Source organism: Xyrauchen texanus, chromosome 43 (genome assembly GCF_025860055.1).
Source record: "Xyrauchen texanus isolate HMW12.3.18 chromosome 43, RBS_HiC_50CHRs, whole genome shotgun sequence".
In the NCBI taxonomy this organism is placed as follows: Eukaryota; Metazoa; Chordata; class Actinopteri; order Cypriniformes; family Catostomidae; genus Xyrauchen; species Xyrauchen texanus.
The window spans coordinates 32374097-32398808 of NC_068318.1; the positions used below are offsets into that span (position 1 = coordinate 32374097).

The 24712-nt window shown below is 45.3% G+C and overlaps 1 protein-coding gene across 1 annotated transcript in view; it reads right to left on the bottom strand.

The window, feature by feature from the left end:
• The window catches only part of LOC127635568 (netrin receptor UNC5C-like), a 224041-nt gene that overhangs the window by 84199 nt on the left and 115130 nt on the right, over window positions 1-24712 (bottom strand). The window contains 1 exon segment of the mRNA XM_052115683.1: window positions 11122-11265. Within this exon segment, the coding sequence (XP_051971643.1) occupies window positions 11122-11265 (144 nt within the window).

Genomic DNA, 24712 nt, shown 5'->3' on the forward strand with positions numbered 1-24712 from the left:
ATCTTTCCTCACTGACCCTCAGAAATCTGCTCTCAGCTTCTTCAGTGACTCCAGTGAAACCTGATGGAATACAGATGTATTTATTTCATTCAGCTCGCTGTGCCTTCTGCTGCCTCGGGTACATATTTGACCTCCAGCATGAATAAAGTATGGCGGGGTGCGAGGACCGTGTGTCAGTACATGCTGATGGCCGGTATCTTCACGGACGGTATAATGAGTTTTTGCTTCACGCTGCATATTAATGTGATTATTCTCTTCAGCGTTGACTTTACACAAGCAATTAAACGCCACTAGACTTACGGATCAAGCTGTGTTTTCCAAGCTATATCTCAAGAATGCTTCATTCAGCATTTGGATGTGACTTGCAGAACGTCCACGCAATATTCTCTGCTCATCTGCCGTCGGTGTCATTTACTGTATCTCCGTGCGATGAGATAACCGTGTCATGATGACAAATGGGTACTGATTCAATTCTCTGCAACTGATAGCAGCATTATACACACGGATACACATTTGGTCTAAGCTGACTGAGTACAGATGCAACGTTTCTCCTGTATGGATGCTTCGCATGGGCTGCGTCTCAAAGCCTAGCGATTTGCCTTACTAGGCCACACCTACCAACTCGTACATGCATTGGTCGTGAATATGAAATGAGCCGCATGCTTTCCCGTGCACAAATGAGAGAGTCGTGTGCTCTTAATCACAAACCGACACATTTGAAATGCGTGCGTGCATTAAGCGGTTATATCGATTTTTTGGGAGGTCGAACTGGGGCTCGTTTGAAACAGACACGATAGATTGTTATTAAAAAACACCGTTAATCAAACCCCTCACTTATGTTGATCAACATCACAGAATAACATTTAAAGTTATTTCAAATGCATAAGAGAATTCATACATATTTATTATAGTTCAATTGCAAATGGCTCGCATTTAAATGTGCATTTACGGGTAACCAGAGGTGTAACATGACCTCTGTTTATTTTTGGATTGTATTGTGTACAAAGCATTTGTTGCATGCAATGGCGCATTACAGAGTGCATTTGTGAGAAACTTTGATATTTTGACACTTCTCATAATAACATAAAAGATCTCTAGAATGGGGTCTGGGTAATTTAGCGAGTATTGACACTGACTATCACACCTGGAGTCGTGAGTTTGAATCCAGGGCGTGCTGAGTGACTCCAGTCAGGTCTCCTTAGCAACCAAATTGGCCCGGTTGCTAGGGAGGCTAGAGTCACATGGGGTAACCTCCTCGTGGTCAATATAATGTGGTTCTCGCTCTCGGTGGGGCGTGTGGTGAGTTGTGTGTGGATGCTGCGAAGAATAGAGTGAAGCCCCGCACGCGCACCACACACACTCACCCGCACCACACACACACTCACCCGCACCACACACACTCACCCGCACCACACACACTCACCCGCACCACACACACTCACCCGCACCACACACACTCACCCGCACCACACACACCCGCAGGCACACCAAACAAGCACGCACACCACTCATCCACCCGCGCACACCACACGCACCCGCAAGCACACTGCACCCGCACACACACTGCTCACGCACACCGCACTAGCACACACACCGCTCATGCACGCACACCGCTCACGCACCCCCACCGCTCACGCACCCCCACGTACACACACTGCTCACGCACCCACCGCACTCGCACACACACCGCTCACGCACCCCCACCGTTCATGCACCCCCTCGCACACACCGCTCACGCACCCCCACACACACACACCGCACTCGCACACACACCGCTCACGCACCCCCACACACACACACCGCACTCGCGCACACACACCGCACTCGCGCACTCACGCCACTCATGCACCCGCACACGCACATGCACACACCACACATGTACATGTAGATTATTCTGTCATGTCTGTGATGCCAAACCAGTAAAGCTCATCATTTGAGCCAAAGGAAGGGCAGAGCAGCAAAACTGACAGCGAGTGGCTGATCGAGCTGCCAGTCAGAAAGAAGGTGGTTTGAATCGCAGCAGTTTCATCATCAGACCATCTGCTGACAGAGATGGATGAGTCGAGCTCCACAAGCTCCTCCGGGTCCTCTCCATCTCCCCATCAGCATTCCTCCACAGAGCTCCTCAGAGAACAGGAGAGATGGAGAGATTTCACGTGCCGCTCTAATAAAAATCCAATAATTCTGTGCGTTCCCACACTGGATGAAAGAGGCGCTGGAGGTGTGAGAGCGTCTCGCTCCAGCAGCCCGCAGGTTCATTAGATGTATATTGTGTTCTGCTGGGGTGGAGGAGGACGTCAGAAGAGAGGAGATGGTAATAACATGAACACTGCTGGAAGTTTTTACACACAGGGCTGGTATGTACATTTAGTGATATTAAAATGATTTATGAAATCGTTTTCACTGTTTAGCATAAATCTCCTGTTTTAGAATTTCACTCGGTCTTCATGATTGTTGTCTGATCTCAGGTCAGTCAGCAGACGGGTTTAAGATTGCCTCGTGTTCATCAAATGACAGATGACGAGCTGTAGATCAGCTTTTTTGAGTCACTCGTACTAAAGAAGGATTGAAGAGAAGAATCTGTCTGCCCACACTGGAGAGAGAGAGAGAGAGACAGCGAGCAGTGTTTTGACGGATCATTGTGCCAGTGTGGGGGCAGAGCCGAGCACTGAAGGTTGCGGGTTTTTCACTGTCTGACACAGAGACAGGAAGTTGCCCTGTGGGTGTCCAGATTCACAACACACGCCAAGGTCAGAGAGAGAGAATGCCAAGAGAACAGATACACACACACACAAACACACACACACTATTCATATGAAGGACTGTTAGGAGGAAAGCAACGTTCTTTATATCAGTAATTACATTAACGATTGATCAAAAGACTCTGAAAGATTAACTGTCACATCAAACAACCCTAAAGACTGAAAGGAGGTTTTTATGAGGAAACTGTTTCCTCTCATGACAAAAGCACAATCCCCCTCCACAACCACATCTGTGATGATAAACTACACTGGCATCAACTGACCAGATCAGTCAGCTCACACGCTCACACACACACACACACACACACACACGCAAACACGCATGCACACATGCATGCACACCTGCACGCACACGCGCGCGCACACACACACACACAAGCACACCACACACCAGTCACGCAGCCGCACACATTTCACACACGCAGCCGCACACATGCAGCCGCACACGACACACGCAGCCGCACACATGACACACACCAGTCACGCAGACGCACACATTCCACACACACCACTCACGCAGCCGCACACATGCCACACATGCCACACACACCACTCACGCAGCCGCACACATGCCACACACATGCCACACACACCACTCACGCAGCCGCACACATGCCACACACATGCCACACACATGCCACACACACCACTCACGCGGCCGCACACGACACACACACCACTCACGCAGCCGCATGCCACACATGCCACACACACCACTCACGCAGCCACACACATGCCACACACACCACTCACGCGGCCGCACACGACACACACACCACTCACGCAGCCGCACACATGCCACACACACAGCCGCACACATGACACACACAGTCACGCAGCCGCACACATTCCACACACACCACTCACACAGCCGCACACATGCCACACACCACACATGCAGCCACACACATGACACACGCAGCCGCACACATTCCACACACACCACTCACACAGCCGCACACATGCAGCTGCACACGACACACACCAGTCACGCAGCCGCACACATTCCACACACCACTCACGCAGCCGCACACATACCACACACACCACTCACGCAGCCGCACACATGACACACGCAGCCGCACACATGCAGCTGCACACGACACACAGTCACGCAGCCGCACACATTCCACACACACCACTCACGCAGCCGCACACATGCCACACACACCACTCACGCAGCCGCACACATGCCACACACGACACACACAGCACTCACACAGCCACACACATGCCACACACACCACTCACGCAGCCGCACACATGCCACACACACCACTCACGCAGCCGCACACATGCCACACACACCACTCACGCAGCCGCACACATGCCACACACGACACACACAGCACTCACACAGCCGCACACATGCCACACACACCACTCACGCAGCCGCACACATGCCACACACACCACTCACGCAGCCGCACACATACCCTCTTCATTCAAGTATTAGCTCAAACAGTCACTAACGGGACGGGTGTTACAGTATATTGAATGTTTACACTATATATTTACAATGATTTTAATGCATTGTACTTCATTTTTACATGCCTTTATGTTGAACATGTATTAGTATGTTAACATTAATGCAATATGTCTATGCATAACTAACAAACAATGAGCAATAGTATTTCGACAAATGCGGAATAAAACCTTAATGTAAAGCGTTACTGTGAAAATGACTGAATACTTTTATTCCTTGCTTTTTTCATGATGTAATCACATGAAAACACCTGCTGTGCCCCCAAACATGTGATGATAAATCAATAAATGCAGATTTATAGTAACACACACATCAAACCCGTCCATGCCCAGATGCGTTCAGAGGTCATTAGAGTAATAACGGTTTAAAGCGGGAGTCTTATCATTCCATTAAAGCCCCTCCCCGGAGGCGCCCGCATCTCACCAGTGCCCGCCTCCAATGGGGTACAATTAATAGCTTGTATGTTTGAAACAAAGTTGATTAAATATCCAGCAGAGCGTCTGCCCGCCTGTTCCAGTCGGAGGAGAGGAAGAGAGTCCGTTAGCCGTGCAAACTGCAGATATTTCCGCATGTTGGCGTACCGACTCGTTTGGGCGTGCCACCCGATGAATACGTCTAGTCCAATCGGTCTCGCTCTTCTGAATGGTTTCCGATTTTAAGTGGGCGAGTACTTATTCTAGTATGCGATTACTGGCTACTGCTTATCCTCACTGTATACTCGGGTCTGTCACATTAACAGCGGGTGAAGTGTGCCACCCCCGCCCCAATTTAAAGCACTTTGGGGTTCTCGACAGAATGCAATCCATATTTTGTGCCGTTCCAGAGCCAAGAACCCGCAGTGCTGAATAATGTAAGGTAGAAGCTCGACATTGTGGAAATGAGCAAACACACACACTGGATTTATTACCGCCTCTAATGGGCCACATGCATTACAATGCCAGTTGTGATATGTAGCGCTGCAAAACCTCTCTGGCTATTATAAAGTCATGCAAGGTGGAGACGATGGATGGTTCATGGCGCAGTACTTTCAGGAACAACCAGAGAAAACGCTGAAAAACTTTTACGTCTCAGAAGAGGACCGATGCTCGACTTTATGGGGGAAAAATAACGATGAAAGACGAAAGACGGCATCAGCAGTAAAGCATCAGCACGGCTGTATTACTGCTTCAATACATGTTGAGATCAATGGACAGACTTCTTTGAAATAATGCAAAAATCGAGGTTACAGTGAGACACTTGCAATGGAAGTGAATTGGGCCAATTTTTGGAGCTTATAAAAGCACTTACATTAATTCTTCTGTTAAAGCTCATCGATAATTTAAACCGTTAAGTTGTTTAAAGTTGTTTTAGGGTTTGAGCAGGGCTGGACTGGTAATCTGGCATACCGGGCATTTTCCCGGTGGGCTGACGCACTTTGGGGCCGATCAGGGGCGGACTGGCCATTGGGAGAACAGAGCGGGCCGACAGTTCGGCCGATAAACGTGCCACGAAAAGCTAAAATGAGCTGCCGCGTTATGCAGAACGGACCACAAAACTGCGCTGTGATATGCAGAATAGGATCGCCATCAACCCTCCCTCCCACCCGCTTTAGGATCGCCATCACCCCCGCTTTAGGATCGCCATCATCCCCCACCCCCACCACTTTTGGATCGCCATCAACCCCCATCGTTTTAGGATCACCATGACCCCCCCTGGGCTAGTTGCCATGTAAAATCCCAGGCCGATGTTTCTTCCCAGCACAGCCCTGGGGTTTAGGGTGTGTTTACATTACGTCGTCATGGCAATAAAGTTGTAAAATTGTCTGTAAGTGATTTAATGACAGTAAAATCATGTTAACACACATATTGTTTATGTCTTGTGTCTGTTGAAACAGTATTTTAATGTTTACAGATTAAACCCCATTGACTTGCATTGGAAGTGTCTCACTGGAACACACATTTGTGCTTTTATTAAAGGAGGGACGAGTCGAAATAAGTGCGTGCGAATCAACATAATGCCACAAATGCTGGCGATCGAGCTTAACTCGTATTGAACCCGGAATGTTCCTTTAAGTATCCCATAGACTTATATTGAAGGAGGGACCAGAATATCAGAGAGACTCGAGGGAGGACACCCAAGCAACCCCCCCCCCACCACCACACACACACACAACACATACCATGAAGTTTTGCTCACCCAAACACATTTTCTTCCACATCTGTGTAAAACCGTGCTCTGACATTCAAATGCAATCCTCGAGTCGTGTGAAATACACACAATGACTCCAGTTGGCTGGAGAAACTGGTTCTAATGGTTTTATTACAGGAAAGCTTTGGGGGGAAATATCACAGCTTGTACTTCTCTCAGATATAAAAACAGAGTTTATGTTGTCAGAGGAACAGCACACAATCTCTGGAGCATCAGCGGGTGGAGCTGAAATCCCATGATTCTCCTCTGCCCGGCGGTGGCGGACGCACACGTGGACACATGCGAGAATAATTACGTTAAGTGGCTGCGTTTGGCTACTTGTGCTAAATTACACAAGTTAGTGAATTAAGGGTCATTTACATACTTTAACTCTTCTGTCTGTCTCAACTCTCAAATGATTCAATCCTGCTGCTGGAGCTGAATCGCTGACTCGCTTTAAAGACAGTATGCAATCAATTAGCCACAACGGCAGCATGCTACAGAGCCAGTCAGATGACCTCACAAAATGTGTACAGTTATCTAAAAAAAAATAAAACATTTATTATGCATTTTTATTTCAATTTTGTGTAAAAATGTCTGATTTCTTAGCAGTCAAAATAACGAGTCATAAAAGAGATTTTAAAAATGGCAGCTGATGCATCATGCTTGAGCATTGTGGGATATGGTTCACACTGGATTATTAGCATATTTCTAAATGCACAGTATATGCTATGAAAATTTTCATGATGGAATTTTTTTACATTTTCATGATGGAATCGGAGGAAAAAAATTTGTTTCTAGGACTCACGGTTCAAAAGTTATTAACCTAAACACGAGAGCATATCTGGGCAGTTGGTGGCGCTAGAGGGTTTGAGGTAGAGACGCCAAATTTGCTGTGGTAACGGATCAGACTGTCCTCTATCTGTGTACCAAATTTCATAACTCTCCTGCAAGCGGTTCTATGGACGCCCATCCATAGAGTGGTGGTGTAGTGGTCGAAAGCACATAACTGGTAATCAGAAGGTCGCTGGTTCGATCGCCACAGCCACCACCATTGTGTCCTTGGGCTCTGTAAGTCGCTTTGGATAGAAGCATCTGCCAAATGCATAAATGTAAATGTTAGTTTTCTTATTATTCTGCATTTTCGTTCTCTGGCAGGGAGTCTATGGCCGCCCAACTCTGTTTTCACCCTTTGGGAGAAAATTCTGAAATTTGGCACACTGACAGAAGACACCCTGAACTATTACGGACTCAAATTTGGGGTCTCTAACTGAAACCCTCTAGCGCCACCAACTGTTCAAATTTGAACTTATTTTTGCTCATAACTTTTGAACCATGAGGCCTGATTCCTTCACTCATGCCGAGTCTAATTCATTCCATGGTTTCAATTTTCATCTTCACTGGATTTTCCGCCATTTTTAATTTTCAGAAAAACGTTTTGCTCGAAGTTGGCCGGCAAAATACGCAAATGAAACCATCAGAGAGCGGAGCAGCGACCAACCCGACCATATCCGAGGAAGTCCAAAAGTGCAGATTGGTGCAAGTTTGGTCACGTGTATCGCATGGTAAATGGTCTGCACTTATATAGCGCTTTTACTGTGTCCCAATCACCCAAACACACACACACGCGCGCGCGCGCACGCGCACACACACACACACACACACACACACACACACACACACACTCACCAATGATGGCAGAGCTGCATGCAAGGCGCTAGCCTGCCATTGGGAGCAACTTGGGGTTCAGTGTCTTGCCCAAGTACACTTCTGCACGTGGAGCCATCGCCAACCCTGCGATTAGCAGCCGACCCACTGTACCACCTGAACCTACAGTTAAACATACATATTTTCAAAATCCATTGTGTGAATGTTATCTATGCGTTAGAGAGGGGGAACGCTAAAGGATGTTGAATGTTTGGATGGGTACGCCCAGGGCTGGACTGGTAACCTGGCATACCGGGCATTGTCCCGGTGGGCCGACGCACTTTGGGGCCGATCAGGGGCGGACTCGCCATCGGGAGAACCGAGCGGGCTGGTGGGTTGTCTGCGAAACGGGCCGAAATAAGCTAAAATGAGCCGCCGCGTTATGCAGAACGGACCACAAAACGCTGTCACGATATGCAGAAAAATAATAATAATAATAATAATTCCTTACATTTATATAGCGCTTTTCTAGGCACTCAAAGCACTTTACATAGTATATGGATGATGCGACGGCAGCCATAGTGCGCCAGAATGCCACCCACAACAGCTATTGGTGGCGAGGAGAGAGTAGAGTGATGTAGCCAATTCAGGGATGGAGATTAATACAAGGCCATGATAGATAGGGGCCAATGGGGGGAATTTGGCCTGGACACCGGGGTTACACCCCTACTCTTTATGAGAAGTGTCCTGGGATTTTTAATGACCACAGAGAGACAGGACCTCAGTTTAACGTCTCATCCGAAGGACGGTGCCTTTCTACAGTATAGTGTCCCCACCACTATACTGGGGCATTAGGACCCACACAGACCGTAGGGTGGGCACCCCCTGCTGGCCTCCCTAATACCACTTCCAGCAGAAACCTTGGATTTCCCCAGAAGGTCTCCCATCCAGGTACTGGCCAGGCTCAACCCTGCTTAGCTTTAGTGGGCAACCAGGCAAGAGCTGCAGGGTGATACGGCTGCCGGCAAAAAGGACAAGGAAAGGACAGCGAACACCCCCCATCCCTGCCAGCTCAACTTTTGGGCCAGTTGATATGTAAAATCCCGGGCCGATTTCTGTAAAAAAGTTTGGGAACCACCGTCCTAGGTCACACGTCCATGCAAGTCATCTTGATTGGCCAAATCCACAGAAATCCGTTTCCTGATCTCATCGTTTTCCAAAGCACGTGGTAATGGAGAGCATTCAAGTGCCGTCTAATTATCTCGGAAACGTAATCATTTATTTTGCAGTTTTAATAAAATGTGGTGCACATTTTTTTTCTTTTGGTAGTCCAATTAAATAATGTCTCAAAGTAGAACAAATAAAATGAAAATAAATCACAGCTGATGTACATCCGTTGCTGAAAAACGTCGAGCGTCTTACAATGTGGGATAGCATCTCATGTTCCATTAGTGCTCGCTCTCAATCTCTGTCAGTCTAGTCTGGATCTCTTAAATGTCTCGTCCAGTGGTCTGTGTTCAGGTAAATTATTGCCGTGTGTGTCCGGATCGAAGCCCGTCCCCTCATAACTCAGACAGGAAGTGCCCGACACTGCATTCTCACAAATCATGTGCACGATTAATACCATCAATCAGAGCGCCGGGACATTTACAGCTCCACAACGACATGCCGGTTCCATTGATCCCGATTCACAACAACAAAACGCCGCTCATTTATCACTCCAGTGTTACTGATTAAAACATCCGTCGCAAATGTGCTTTTATTTCTGCTACTGTAAGACGTTTCCGAATAAACACGTTTCTCAGGGTGCCGAGCTGAAAGCTAGATGATGAGAATCAGGACATTAGCTTTAATTCTGCAGTATTTAGGAGTTTGGTTGGATGAAGGTGCCAGATGAATATTTGGGGAGCGTGAGGTCAGCAGCTGTTTATATAACAGCACTGTGATGGGGGAGATTATAGCATTGAGCTTCGGTTAACAACACCAAATTAGGAAAAGGACCACAAGAATGTGCCAGAGGAAATATTCCAGTCTCATTCGGTGAGAGACGTGTGTTGAGATTTCAGTCGTTTATATCTGCTGAATCAATGCTCTGGACTTTTTACATGTTTGAATGGTACAGTTCCCTTTAGGCCAGCGTACTTTGTGTGCGCCTGTGTGTGTTTGTCAGTGTCTGTGTGTCTGTCTGTGTGTGTGTGCGCATCTGAGCGCGTGTCTGTCTGTGTGCCTGTGCATACGTCTGTCTGTGTGTGTGTGTGTGTGTGTGTGTGTGTGTCTGAGAGTGTGTTTGCCTGTGTCTCTGTCTGTGTGTGTGTGTGTCTGAGAGTGTGTGTGTGTGTGTGTGTGTGTGTGTGTGCCTGCATGTGTGTGTGTGTGTGTGTGTGTGTGCCTGTATGTGTGTGTGTGTGTGTGTGTGTGTGTGTGTGTGTGTGTTTGTCTGTCTGTGACTGCATGTGTGTGTCTGCATGTGTGTGTCTGCATGTGTGTGTGTGTGTGTGTGACTGCATGTGTGTGTCTGCATGTGTGTGTGTGTCTGTGTGTGTGTGTCTGCGTGTGTGTCTGCATGTGTGCGAGCGTGTGTGTCTGCATGTGTGCGTGTGTGTATGTGTATATACGTGTGTGTGCCTGCATGTGTGTGTGTGTGTGTGTGTTTGTCTGTCTGTGTGTGACTGCATGTGTGTGTCTGCATGTGTGTGTCTGCATGTGTGTGTCTGCATGTGTGTGTGTGTGTGTGACTGCATGTGTGTGTCTGCATGTGTGTGTCTGCGTGTGTGTGTCTGCGTGTGTGTCTGCATGTGTGCGTGTGTGTATGTGTATATACACGTGTGTGTGTCTGCGTGTGTGTCTGCATGTGTGCGTGTGTGTATGTGTATATACACGTGTGTGTGTCTGCATGTCTGTGTGTGTGCATGTGTGTCTGCGTGTGTATATGTGTGTGTGTGTGCATGCATGTCTGCGTGTGTGCCCGTGTGTGTGCATGCATGTCTGCGTGTGTGCGTGTGTGCGTGTGTGTCCGTGTGTGTGCATGCATGTGTGCGTGTGTGTCTGTGTGTCACTCACAGGCGATGCGGACGTGTGCCTTGCGGCTCTTGGTGGTTCCGGCCGAGCTCCAGGCGACACACTGGCACCAGAAATCCTCCAAACCAAAGAGCTCCTCCACCTGCTGACGGGTGATCTCGATACTCGCCTCACGAACCACCAAACCTACAGACAGAGAGAGAGAGACAAATATTATCAGTCAATTATGCACCGTGTACTTTATAACCGCAGTGACATGACAGCTTAATGCCGTGTAGTTAAACTACACATGTGACCTCAGGCAGTAACATAACTTCATTTATACCACAGCGTTATTGAGTTCTACATTCTGACTGGTTGACAGATGTTCCACAGAATCATTTTCCATAACCGCACGACTATGAAGTAGTCGCAGGTGTCTTGACCATATTACAGTTTATATAACTTCACCACGTTCTGTCTGAACTAGTGATGCCAGTGTGGGCACAAGATACTACTAGACACAAGATCATTGGCATAAGGAAGTAGTTCTACACAAAAGAGCATTTAGGGACCAGAACATTTTAATGCCCAAACAAGGGAATTTTAAGGGCATATACAGAATAAATGGCATGCACGGTGCACGCGTGTCATTGAGCGTCACTGAGCCAATCAATATCAAAAACAATATTAAAGAAATCGATTCAAGAAAAATGCATGAATATGGGAAATCCGATTATCGGTCGGTCTCTAGAATGAAGCTCACTTGCGCCTTAAGAAATATGACGAAAAAAGTATAAAGAAAAATTTATTAATACTGATTGTATGAGCCATGATTAAAGCCACTGCAAAACTACACACACACACACACACACACACACACACACACACACACACACAGAGATAACGCGCATGCATGACTGCCAACACACACCCCGCCCACCAATAATACACACACATCTTGCATGCCCACCTAACCACACAACACAAACGCGCACACCCACACACACACACACACAAGCCCGCCCCCACACACAAACACGCATGCACGCCCACACACAAATGCCACACACACACAGAAATTACACGCATGCATGCCTGCCCACACACACACCTCACCCGCCCACACAATCACCTTGCCTGCCCGCCCGCCCACCCACCCACACAACACGCACGTGCACGCCTGCCCACCCACCCACACAAACAGAGATAACACGCACGCACACCCGCACACACACACACACACACTTGCACATATACACACTCACACGTCCACACACAGACAAACACACAAGCCTGCCACACACAACATGCACAAATGCCACACACACATACACACACACACACACACACACACACACACAGATAACACGCATGCACGCCCACCCACCCACACAACATGCACACCCACCCACAACACACACAAATGCAACACACACACAGATAACACATGCTCGCCTGCCCACACACACCTTGCACGCATGCCCACCAACACAATACGCACACGCATGCACGCCCACACACACACACACACACACACTCACATGTCCACACACGCCCACACACAAACACACAAGCCTGCCACCCACACACACACAACACGCACGCATGCCCGCACACACACAACACACACAAATGCAACACACACAAACTCATGCACAGATAACACGCATGCCCGCCCACCCACACACACACATGCCCACCCACCTGGCTGCCCACACACATATACACACTCACACATGCCCACATACCCACACACCCACAAGCCCACACGCCCACACACACACACACACACACACACACACACACACACACGTATACATGTTCTTTTCCTCTTTACTTTGATTCTTTCCCCTTTTATTTCTTTTCCTCTTTACTTCCTTGTTTCTTTCATCTCTTCCTGTCATATTGGTAGAAAACTGTTGGCAAAATGTATTTGTTTGTACACGCGCACAAAATGATGCTCATATACGCTCTATAAGAGCTGAAATCCACTGAGAGAAATGAAAGTGTGGTATAGAGATCATCGTATGAGGGTGTGATTTACTGTGCCGCTCATCTGTCACATTACCACATCCAGCGACACAATCTGATCATGATCACACAGTGTACAGCGCCGCAGCCCTCCAAACCAGAAGCAAAGTGAGAAATGAGACGCGTGTGAGTGATTGTATATCTGTGTTTGCTACAGATGGACTGCCAGTATGATGGAGCAGTTTCAGTCTTTGTAGCTGCATCTGGAACGTCACAGACGGCCCAAAATCCTGTTCGCTAAAGTTTTGTGATTACTGTTCATGTGGACGCTGGACACTTAACAAATGAACGTGCCTGAGGCAGCACCCTTCAGCTTAGATATGTGCGGAGATGCCTCTTGGAAACAGCGTTACGGCTGATGTCTTCATATTTTACCCTTGCAGTCGTATATTTCATCATTTATTGCAGAGATAGAGTGTTCACTCGGAGATCGGAGTTTCTGATTCGCTAATAAAATCACAGACATTAAATATCATTCTCTCTGGATAAACGTGTAAGAGGAGATGTTCATGCAGCTGTCGTGCTTTCACCGAGACTGGAATGAGTCCTCACAGTGTGTGTGTGTGTGTGTGTGTGTGTGTGTGTGTGTGTGTGTGTGTGTGTGTGTGTGTGTGTGTGTGACGAGCCCCAAAGGTTGTTTCCGGGCACATGTTGTGATTGGGATGTGTTGCCAAGAGCTCCAGCCTTAGTCATAAAGCCACAATAATCCTCTATGCAAATGTGGGCTTCTCTCCTCCAGCTTCTACTACATACTAATTGCTTGTTGCTCCATCCACAGCCATTTCAAAATTTCACATGAGTTAAAATTCCTCCCACAGTGTTTCTAGAAAATAATACATCAGATCAGGGCATTGATCTGCCCGCTTAATGATCAGTTTGTTGACTCGGGCAATGGGAGCTTGGCATTCTGCCCACCAAACATTGACCCGTTTCATGTGGCATCACTGTACGACCGCACAGCCATATACCTTCATTGTGCCGTATACATCCACTGATGTACTACGGTGGCCATGTGTACTCGCCGGTCATGCATAATACTCGCCGGCGCCCAAGGATGAATCGTAGATAAAATTCAATTTGGCAATATTTCTGCTGTCTTCAGACCTGTATGAACGTTTCCTGGGACTGGGCAAGGACCAAAAGCCATTTTTTATCTCGTTTCTCAGGTGTTTTCCATATTTGTGACCATCGGCGGGAGGACATTATGGCGGTGAATGGAAAAGTGACATCACTGAAACAGGTCGATAGGATTCAAACCGAGTGCTGTGATGTAATTGTTGTCTCGGGTTTTCCAATCACCGCCATTATTTCCTCCCGCTGATGGTCACAAATATGGAAAAGTGACACCACTGATACCGGTCGATAGGATTCAGACCGAGACACAACACTGAGACATTTTCATGTTCATATTATGGAGTGGTGGTGGTGAAGTGGTCTAAGCACATAACTGGCAATCTGGTAATCAGAAGGTCGCTGGTTCGAGCCCCACAGACACCACCATTGTGTCCTTGAGTAAGGCACTTAACTCCAGGTTGCTCCGGGGGGATTGTCCCTGTAATAAGTGCACTGTAAGTCACTTTGGATAAAAGCATCTGCCAAATGCGTAAATGTAAATATTGGGGGGTGCTGTGATGTAATTGTTGTCTTGGGTTTTCCAATCACCGCCATTATTTCCTCCCACTGATGGTCACAAATATGGAAAAGTGACACCACTGAAACCGGTCGATAGGATTGAAACAAAGACACAACATGGAGACCTTTTCATTCAGATGTTCATATTGGGTGCTGGGATGTAATTGTTGTTAGTTTAGATTTGATAACTGATTGTTGGAATGCAGACTCTGACAAACACGCTTGTATTCTCTGTCCAACACAAGAGCCTGGAAGAGTTATTTTCCCGCTTACTCGGATTAGGAATCTAGTGTTGGCAGTGAAATGACGTTTTAGTGCTTTGAATACGGTTAGCTCACATGCTCCAATCTCTCACACAGACTTTCTGTCATCCAAAGTCAACAAAGACTTCAACTTCACATTAGATCAAAATTACATTATATTTGAAACTACGATGCAGAACAGCTTTAATGGAAATACAGCTCTCATCTGTGTGTGAATTATTCCCAAGGCTGCAATCATCCAGTATTCATTCAACTACTCTCTAATTCTCATTTCACATGCTCACAATGTCACTACAGACGACACAAAAGAGAACGACACATCAAAGACTGGCCTGAAAACGATCACATGATGAGAGAGAGAGAGAGAGAGAGAGAGAGAGAGAGAGAGAGATAACCTAATTGAGCCAGAACACTTGTTTATTGTTAATGTGTAGTAGATTTGGCTGATCAAGAGTCAAGAATTTGAGAGCCAGCGTCACTAACATCATTCTGTATCAGTCCTCACTGAACACTGCTCACTGACCGAAGCACAATTGACCTTGTTTATGAGCCGATAAGAGCATCAATAATTAAAGCTTGTGATTCCTGTGATACAAGGACTTTTCTCCCACTGTGATACAAAGCAGAAAAAGAGATTAGAAAATGTAAAACAATGAAAGTGTCTATTATATTTGAAGACAATGTAAGTGGTGCTTGAATGTGCAAAGGTCAAGGCCAAAATGCAAGGGTGTCGTGGGTGGTTGCTAGGGTTTTGTAGATTGGTGCTAGGGTATTGTGGGTGGATGCTAGGGTTTTGTAGATTGGTTGCTAGGGTGTTGTGGGTGGTTGCTAGGGTGTTGGGTGGTTGCTAGGGTGTCGTGGGTGGTTGCTAGGGTTTTGTAGATTGGTTGCTAGGGTTTTGTAGATTGGTGCTAGGGTGTTGTGGGTGGTTGCTAGGGTGTTGTGGGTGGTCACATGTGGTTGCTAGGGTGTCGTGGGTGCTTGCTAGGGTTTTGTAGATTGGTGCTAGGGTGTTGTAGGTGGTTGCTAGGGTTTTGTAGATTGATGTTAGGGTGTTGTGGGTGGTCACATGTGGTTGCTAGGGTGTTGCGAGTCATCGCTAGTGTTTTGTGGGTTGGTTGCTAGAGAGTTGGGAGGGAGGTGAGTGGTTGCGATGATTTTGTGAGTGGTCGTTAGGGTGTCATGGGTAGTCGCTAGTGTTTTGTAGATGGGTGTTCTGGGTTGTCGCTAGGGTGTTGTGGGTGGTTGGTAGAGTGTTGTGAGGGTGTTGTGAGTGGTCACTAGGGTGTTATGGGTGAACACAGGTGGTTGCGAGGATTTTGTGAGTGGTCTTTAGGGTGTCGTGGGTGGTTGTTAGGGTGTTATAAGTGATCACTAGGGTGTTGTAGATGGTCGCTAGGGTGTTTGGGTGATTATAGGTGTTCTCTAGGGTGTTGTGAGTGGTCGGCAGGGTGTTGTGGGTGGTCGCCAGTGTTTTGTAGAAGGGTGAAAAGGTGTTCTGGGTTGTCGCAAGTGGTTGCTAGGGTGTTGTGGGTGGTTGGTAGTGTGTTGTGAGTAGTCACTAGGGTGTTGTGGGTGGTCGCCAGTGTTTTGTAGAAGGGTGAAAAAGTGTTCTGGGTGGTCGCAAGTGGTTGCTAGGGTGTTGTGGGTGGTTGGTAGAGTGTTGTGAGTGTGTTGTGAGTGGTCACTAGGGTGATGTGGGTGGTCGTCAGTGTTTTGTAGATGGGTGCTAAGGTGTTCTGGGTTGTTGCTAGGGTGTTGTGGGTGGTTGCAGGTGGCTGCTAGGTTGTTGTGGGTGGTCACTAAGGAGTGGTGGTGGTGTAGTGGGCTAAAGCACATAACTGTTAATCAGAAGGTCACTGGTTTGATCCCCACAGTCACCACCATTGTGTCCTTGAGTAAGGCACTTAACTCCAGGTTGCTCCGGAGGATTGTCCCTGTTATAAGTGCTCTGTAAGTCACTTTGGATAAAAGCGTCTGCCAAATGCATAAATGTAAATGTGTTGTGGGTGGTCGTGAGTGGTTGCTAGGGTGCTGTAGATGGGTGCTAGTGTGTTGTGGGTGATTGCAGGTGGTCGCTAGGTAGGGTCTTGTGAGTGGTCGATAGGTAGGGTCTTGTGAGTGGTCGCTAGGGTGTTGTGGGTGGTTGCTTACTGGTTCATGTCAAGAAAGTCCACCTTCAAGTCTCCTTATGCTGATCTCATTAAAATTATACAACAGTGGTGACATTTTTGCTAAATTACATCACATGGTTCATTGCACCTATCACGGCAGTTCCAAGGATGTCCACTGTGTGGCACTAAAAGAGAGTTAAATCTTCACCCAAACTGATTAGGTTAAGGATCATGCTTTATCAAGTTTTAAATCAACAAAACCTGTCTCCCTTTCCTAAACCTTAAACCTAAACCTAACAGAGTGTCATAAAAGCAGACGTGAGACGTGACAAAATTGCTGAAGCAACCTCGTGCTGATGCTTATATGACACTTTCGGCTCACGTGTCGACTCGTATGCTCTTTAGGACTCCTTTACATCACAAGTGCAACACTCTATCAGTTGAGATAGAGTTTTATTCAGCTGAAATAGTAAGTGTGATCTCATAAAGTAATCGCACTCGTCTATCATTCAATTGCTGGAGCACAAATCCTGCAGGACCACTTACACACTTAATGCTTAATACTTAAAGAGGTTTCATCAAATCAATATGAGCAATAGCAAGAGAGATTTGCCTTAGCAAAAACTAAAAATGTGATGAGTAGTGCGTTGTCTAATTCTCTTCCATCATCACCAAGAATCAACAATACAGCACACAACAATGACCTCATCACACAATCGCAGACTACGCCACACTCTTTATATTATAGCAACGATGACATAATTTCCCTTCCTGTCATACATTGTCTTATATTTCCTCTCCTCTGTTGGACATGATCCATTATTGATGTGTACATCATCATGAGCTTCTTCTCTATCGATCTGCTGGAAACGGAGATCTTGGTGAAGTATGGACACAGCAGTCTTGAATAGACTGTAAATGAATGCTTCACTTCATGCATACTGCATGGCATCATTCAAGCGTCCGCTGGCATGTCCGTGCCGTGGATTACATCGCTGCAGCAACATTTAATTAACTTAGCCTCCTTTGCAGTAATCAATGACTCTAGAGATGAACGGCAGTGATGCTTCAGTATTAGCGATGGTCAGACAGTCACCTGACTTGCATTTGCCACGCTCATTTGGTTGAATGCAGCAACAGGGAAGTGCAACCTGTCCAACACTAAGATTAGCGCTGAAGCTAAAAACATGCTAAAAGCATTTGAGTGATGCTGTTTATTTCAGGTGGTCATATATATATATATATATATATATATATATATATATATATATATATATATATATATATATATATATATATATATTTTTTTTTTTAAATGATGCTGCAAAAAAAAAAATAGAATTATTTGACTTTATTTCTCTTTTTTTTTGCACCAATAAAAATATAAAAGTGAAGAAAAAAAAAAATTACATCATGGAAATGATGCCTCAGCTGACATTCACAATGGGTGTTATAAATATAAATTATTCTCCCAAAATAAATATTAAATTATTGTTCATTTTGTTTAGGATTATTATAATTTTTCTATCTTAAAATTCTAAGTTTTGATAGATTTTACATGTTAAGGATGAAACAAAATCTACACAAACAAAACATGAGAAATAATGAAAATCTTCAATATATAATAAAAGGGTGAATTAAAGAGAATTAAATTATAAATATAAGTTAATATTACATTTAGTTTATTTGATAAAATGTTTGATTTTTCTCTCTTAAAATTTATATTATGATAGATTTTCATACAGTAAGATTGAAAGCAAAAAAAAATATAGAATTCTTTCAATATTTAATTAAATAAAATGAAAGAGAATTAAATTATATAAATGTTCCCAAAATAAAAATTAAACTTTTTAATTTGATGTAATATATGGTTTATTTTATTCTTTCATAAAATGAACAATGTGGATTTTCAAATTAAGGAAGTCCGATAAAACGTTTTTTTTTTTTATTATTATTTATTAATTTTTATTCTTAAATGCATACCTCAGGACCTCATTCCATCCCATGTGACCACACCTCTGTAGTACTCCTCAACCTTTCTATTTATAATATAATTGCTTAATTAATGTAATCATTGCTGTAACACCATACAGTCTCAAAAACAAATTCCAATGGTATTGTTCATGTGGTGACAAATTAAGATTATATTCTGCTCTACGTCCTCATCTGAAACACTATAGTGTATACTGAACTGTACTATAATGGTGGTCTGTTCGTGCGGCATCCATATAATTAAACATGGCGACTTTAACCTTCAGGTCAGTGGAAAATCCATCTTGATGTCACTGTCTCTTTCCTAAGTGCCATTGCTCATCCCGTCTAAACACACCAGAATTAAAATTGGACAAAACCCATCAAAATGATGATGAACGTGGGAGTCACAATGAATAGATCCGATTCTGAAGTCTCTCAATCTCTAATGTGAATTCTGAGGCCCGAGCGAGAGTTTAAGAGGACGGATCAATAGAAGAACATTTGAGTAGGTGTTTTTCCTCAAAGCTACTCTGTCGCCTTCCAAAGAAATCCATTTGCAGAGCGCTAATGATCTGCTGTTCGGCATCTGCAGTAAGTAAAGGCTTTCTTTATTTATTTTGGGAGAGCAGGCTGGAGCCCAGAGCCTGGCACAGATAACTCACTGAAACTACTGTGGAGAGAGAGAGAGAGAGAGAGAGAGAGAGAGAGAGGGAGGGAGAGAGAGAGAGAGAGAGAGAGAGAGAGAGGGAGAGAGAGAGGGAGAGAGAGAGGGATATATATAGAGAGAGTGAGTTACTGACATTGCTGTAGGGTTACTGACATTGCTGGAGAGTTACTGACATTGCTGGAGAGTTACTGACATTACTAGAGAGTTACTGACATTACTGGAGAGTTACTGACATTACTGGAGAGTTACTGACATTACTAGAGAGTTACTGACATTACTAGAGAGTTACTGACATTACTGGAGAGTTACTGACATTGCTGGAGGGTTACTGACATTGCTGGAGGGTTACTGACATTGCTGGAGAGTTACTGACATTGCTGGAGGGTTACTGACATTGCTGGAGAGTTACTGACATTACTAGAGAGTTACTGACATTACTGGAGAGTTACTGACATTACTAGAGAGTTACTGACATTACTGGAGAGTTACTGACATTGCTGGAGGGTTACTGACATTGCTGGAGGGTTACTGACATTGCTGGAGAGTTACTGACATTACTAGAGAGTTACTGACATTACTGGAGAGTTACTGACATTACTAGAGAGTTACTGACATTACTGGAGAGTTACTGACATTACTGGAGAGTTACTGACATTGCTGGAGAGTTACTGACATTGCTGTAGGGTTACTGACATTGCTGGAGAGTTACTGACATTGCTGGAGGGTTACTGACATTACTAGAGAGTTACTGACATTACTAGAGAGTTACTGACATTACTGGAGAGTTACTGACATTACTAGAGAGTTACTGACATTACTGGAGAGTTACTGACATTACTGGAGAGTTACTGACATTGCTGGAGGGTTACTGACATTGCTGGAGGGTTACTGACATTGCTGGAGGGTTACTGACATTGCTGGAGAGTTACTGACATTGCTGGAGGGTTACTGACATTGCTGGAGAGTTACTGACATTGCTGGAGAGTTACTGACATTGCTGGAGGGTTACTGACATTGCTGGAGGGTTACTGACATTGCTGGAGAGTTACTGACATTACTGACATTGCTGGATAGTTACTGACATTGCTGGATAGTTACTGACATTGCTGGATAGTTACTGACATTGCTGGATAGTTACTGACATTGCTGGAGGGTTACTGACATTATTGGAGAGTTACTGACATTACTGGAGAGTTACTGACATTGCTGGAGGGTTACTGACATTGCTGGAGAGTTACTGACATTGCTGGAGAGTTACTGACATTGCTGGAGGGTTACTGACATTACTGGAGGGTTACTGACATTGCTGGAGGGTTACTGACATTGCTGGAGAGTTACTGACATTGCTGTAGGGTTACTGACATTGCTGGAGAGTTACTGACATTGCTGGAGAGTTACTGACATTGCTGGAGAGTTACTGACATTGCTGGAGGGTTACTGACATTACTGGAGAGTTACTGACATTGCTGGAGGGTTACTGACATTGCTGGAGGGTTACTGACATTGCTGGAGGGTTACTGACATTGCTGGAGGGTTACTGACATTACTGGAGGGTTACTGACATTGCTGGAGGGTTACTGACATTGCTGGAGGGTTACTGACATTGCTGGAGGGTTACTGACATTGCTGGAGAGTTACTGACATTGCTGTAGGGTTACTGACATTGCTGGAGAGTTACTGACATTGCTGGAGAGTTACTGACATTGCTGGAGAGTTACTGACATTACTGGAGGGTTACTGACATTACTGGAGAGTTACTGACATTACTGGAGAGTTACTGACATTGCTGGAGGGTTACTGACATTGCTGGAGGGTTACTGACATTGCTGGAGGGTTACTGACATTGCTGGAGAGTTACTGACATTACTGGAGGGTTACTGACATTACTGGAGGGTTACTGACATTACTGGAGAGTTACTGACATTGCTGGAGGGTTACTGACATTGCTGGAGGGTTACTGACATTGCTGGAGGGTTACTGACATTGCTGGAGGGTTACTGACATTGCTGGAGAGTTACTGACATTGCTGTAGGGTTACTGACATTGCTGGAGAGTTACTGACATTACTGGAGGGTTACTGACATTGCTGGAGAGTTACTGACATTGCTGGAGGGTTACTGACATTACTGGAGGGTTACTGACATTACTGGAGAGTTACTGACATTACTGTAGGGTTACTGACATTACTGTAGGGTTACTGACATTGCTGGAGAGTTACTGACATTGCTGTAGGGTTACTGACATTGCTGGAGAGTTACTGACATTACTGGAGGGTTACTGACATTGCTGGAGAGTTACTGACATTGCTGGAGGGTTACTGACATTACTGGAGGGTTACTGACATTACTGGAGAGTTACTGACATTACTGTAGGGTTACTGACATTGCTGGAGAGTTACTGACATTGCTGGAGGGTTACTGACATTACTAGAGAGTTACTGACATTACTGGAGAGTTACTGACATTACTGGAGAGTTACTGACATTACTAGAGAGTTACTGACATTACTGGAGAGTTACTGACATTACTGGAGAGTTACTGACATTGCTGGAGGGTTACTGACATTGCTGGAGGGTTACTGACATTGCTGGAGAGTTACTGACATTGCTGGAGGGTTACTGACATTGCTGGAGAGTTACTGACATTGCTGGAGAGTTACTGACATTGCTGGAGGGTTACTGACATTGCTGGAGGGTTACTGACATTGCTGGAGAGTTACTGACATTACTGACATTGCTGGATAGTTACTGACATTGCTGGATAGTTACTGACATTGCTGGATAGTTACTGACATTGCTGGATAGTTACTGACATTGCTGGAGGGTTACTGACATTATTGGAGAGTTACTGACATTACTGGAGAGTTACTGACATTGCTGGAGGGTTACTGACATTGCTGGAGAGTTACTGACATTGCTGGAGAGTTACTGACATTGCTGGAGGGTTACTGACATTACTGGAGGGTTACTGACATTGCTGGAGGGTTACTGACATTGCTGGAGAGTTACTGACATTGCTGTAGGGTTACTGACATTGCTGGAGAGTTACTGACATTGCTGGAGAGTTACTGACATTGCTGGAGAGTTACTGACATTGCTGGAGGGTTACTGACATTACTGGAGAGTTACTGACATTGCTGGAGGGTTACTGACATTGCTGGAGGGTTACTGACATTGCTGGAGGGTTACTGACATTGCTGGAGGGTTACTGACATTACTGGAGGGTTACTGACATTGCTGGAGGGTTACTGACATTGCTGGAGGGTTACTGACATTGCTGGAGGGTTACTGACATTGCTGTAGGGTTACTGACATTGCTGGAGAGTTACTGACATTGCTGGAGAGTTACTGACATTGCTGGAGAGTTACTGACATTACTGGAGGGTTACTGACATTACTGGAGAGTTACTGACATTACTGGAGAGTTACTGACATTGCTGGAGGGTTACTGACATTACTGGAGGGTTACTGACATTGCTGGAGGGTTACTGACATTGCTGGAGGGTTACTGACATTGCTGGAGAGTTACTGACATTGCTGTAGGGTTACTGACATTGCTGGAGAGTTACTGACATTACTGGAGGGTTACTGACATTGCTGGAGAGTTACTGACATTGCTGGAGGGTTACTGACATTACTGGAGGGTTACTGACATTACTGGAGAGTTACTGACATTACTGTAGGGTTACTGACATTACTGTAGGGTTACTGACATTGCTGGAGAGTTACTGACATTGCTGTAGGGTTACTGACATTGCTGGAGAGTTACTGACATTACTGGAGGGTTACTGACATTGCTGGAGAGTTACTGACATTGCTGGAGGGTTACTGACATTACTGGAGGGTTACTGACATTACTGGAGAGTTACTGACATTACTGTAGGGTTACTGACATTGCTGGAGAGTTACTGACATTGCTGGAGGGTTACTGACATTGCTGGAGGGTTACTGACATTGCTGGAGGGTTACTGACATTACTGACATTGCTGGAGGGTTACTGACATTGCTGGAGGGTTACTGACATTGCTGGAGGGTTACTGACATTGCTGGAGGGTTACTGACATTACTGACATTGCTGGAGGGTTACTGACATTGCTGGAGGGTTACTGACATTGCTGGAGGGTTACTGACATTACTGGAGAGTTACTGACATTACTGGAGAGTTACTGACATTGCTGGAGGGTTACTGACATTACTGACATTGCTGGAGGGTTACTGACATTGCTGGAGGGTTACTGACATTGCTGGAGGGTTACTGACATTGCTGGAGGGTTACTGACATTACTGGAGAGTTACTGACATTGCTGGAGGGTTACTGACATTACTGGAGAGTTACTGACATTACTGGAGAGTTACAGACCCCATTAAATATCAACACAAACTGCAATGTTTAAATTAGAGGGGAAAATAATGGTGACCACACAAAATATTGACACTTTGGGGTGTACTCACTTTTGTTGCCAGCGTTTTAGACATTAATGGCTGTGTGTTGAGTTATTTTGAGAGGACAGCAAATTTACAAATGTTATTCAAGCTGTACACTCACTAATTTACATTGTAGCAAAGTGTCATTTCTTCAGTGTTGTCACATAAAAAGATATAATCAAATATTTACAAAAATGTGAGGGGTGTTCTCACTTTTGTGAGATACTGCATATATATAGAGAGAGAGATGTAAAGAGAGAGAGAGAGACCATCAGATCAAGTTTCCGTCAGCTCAAATAGCCATTGACCCGCCCAACCAGCATCTATCTGTGGTTGTTTTCTGTCAATCAGAGGAAATTAGAGAGGAGAGAGAATGATGTGTGTTGTGGATGAGGAAAAGAAAGAAAGGTTGTTCAGAGCGTGCTCAGTATGCTGGAGTGAATCTCACAAATACCGGCATGTTCTGACATCAGTTTCACACTTCCCCTCCAGATTCACAGTACAGTACACACTAAGTTGTTCTATAAATTTCAACGTAAAAATGTGA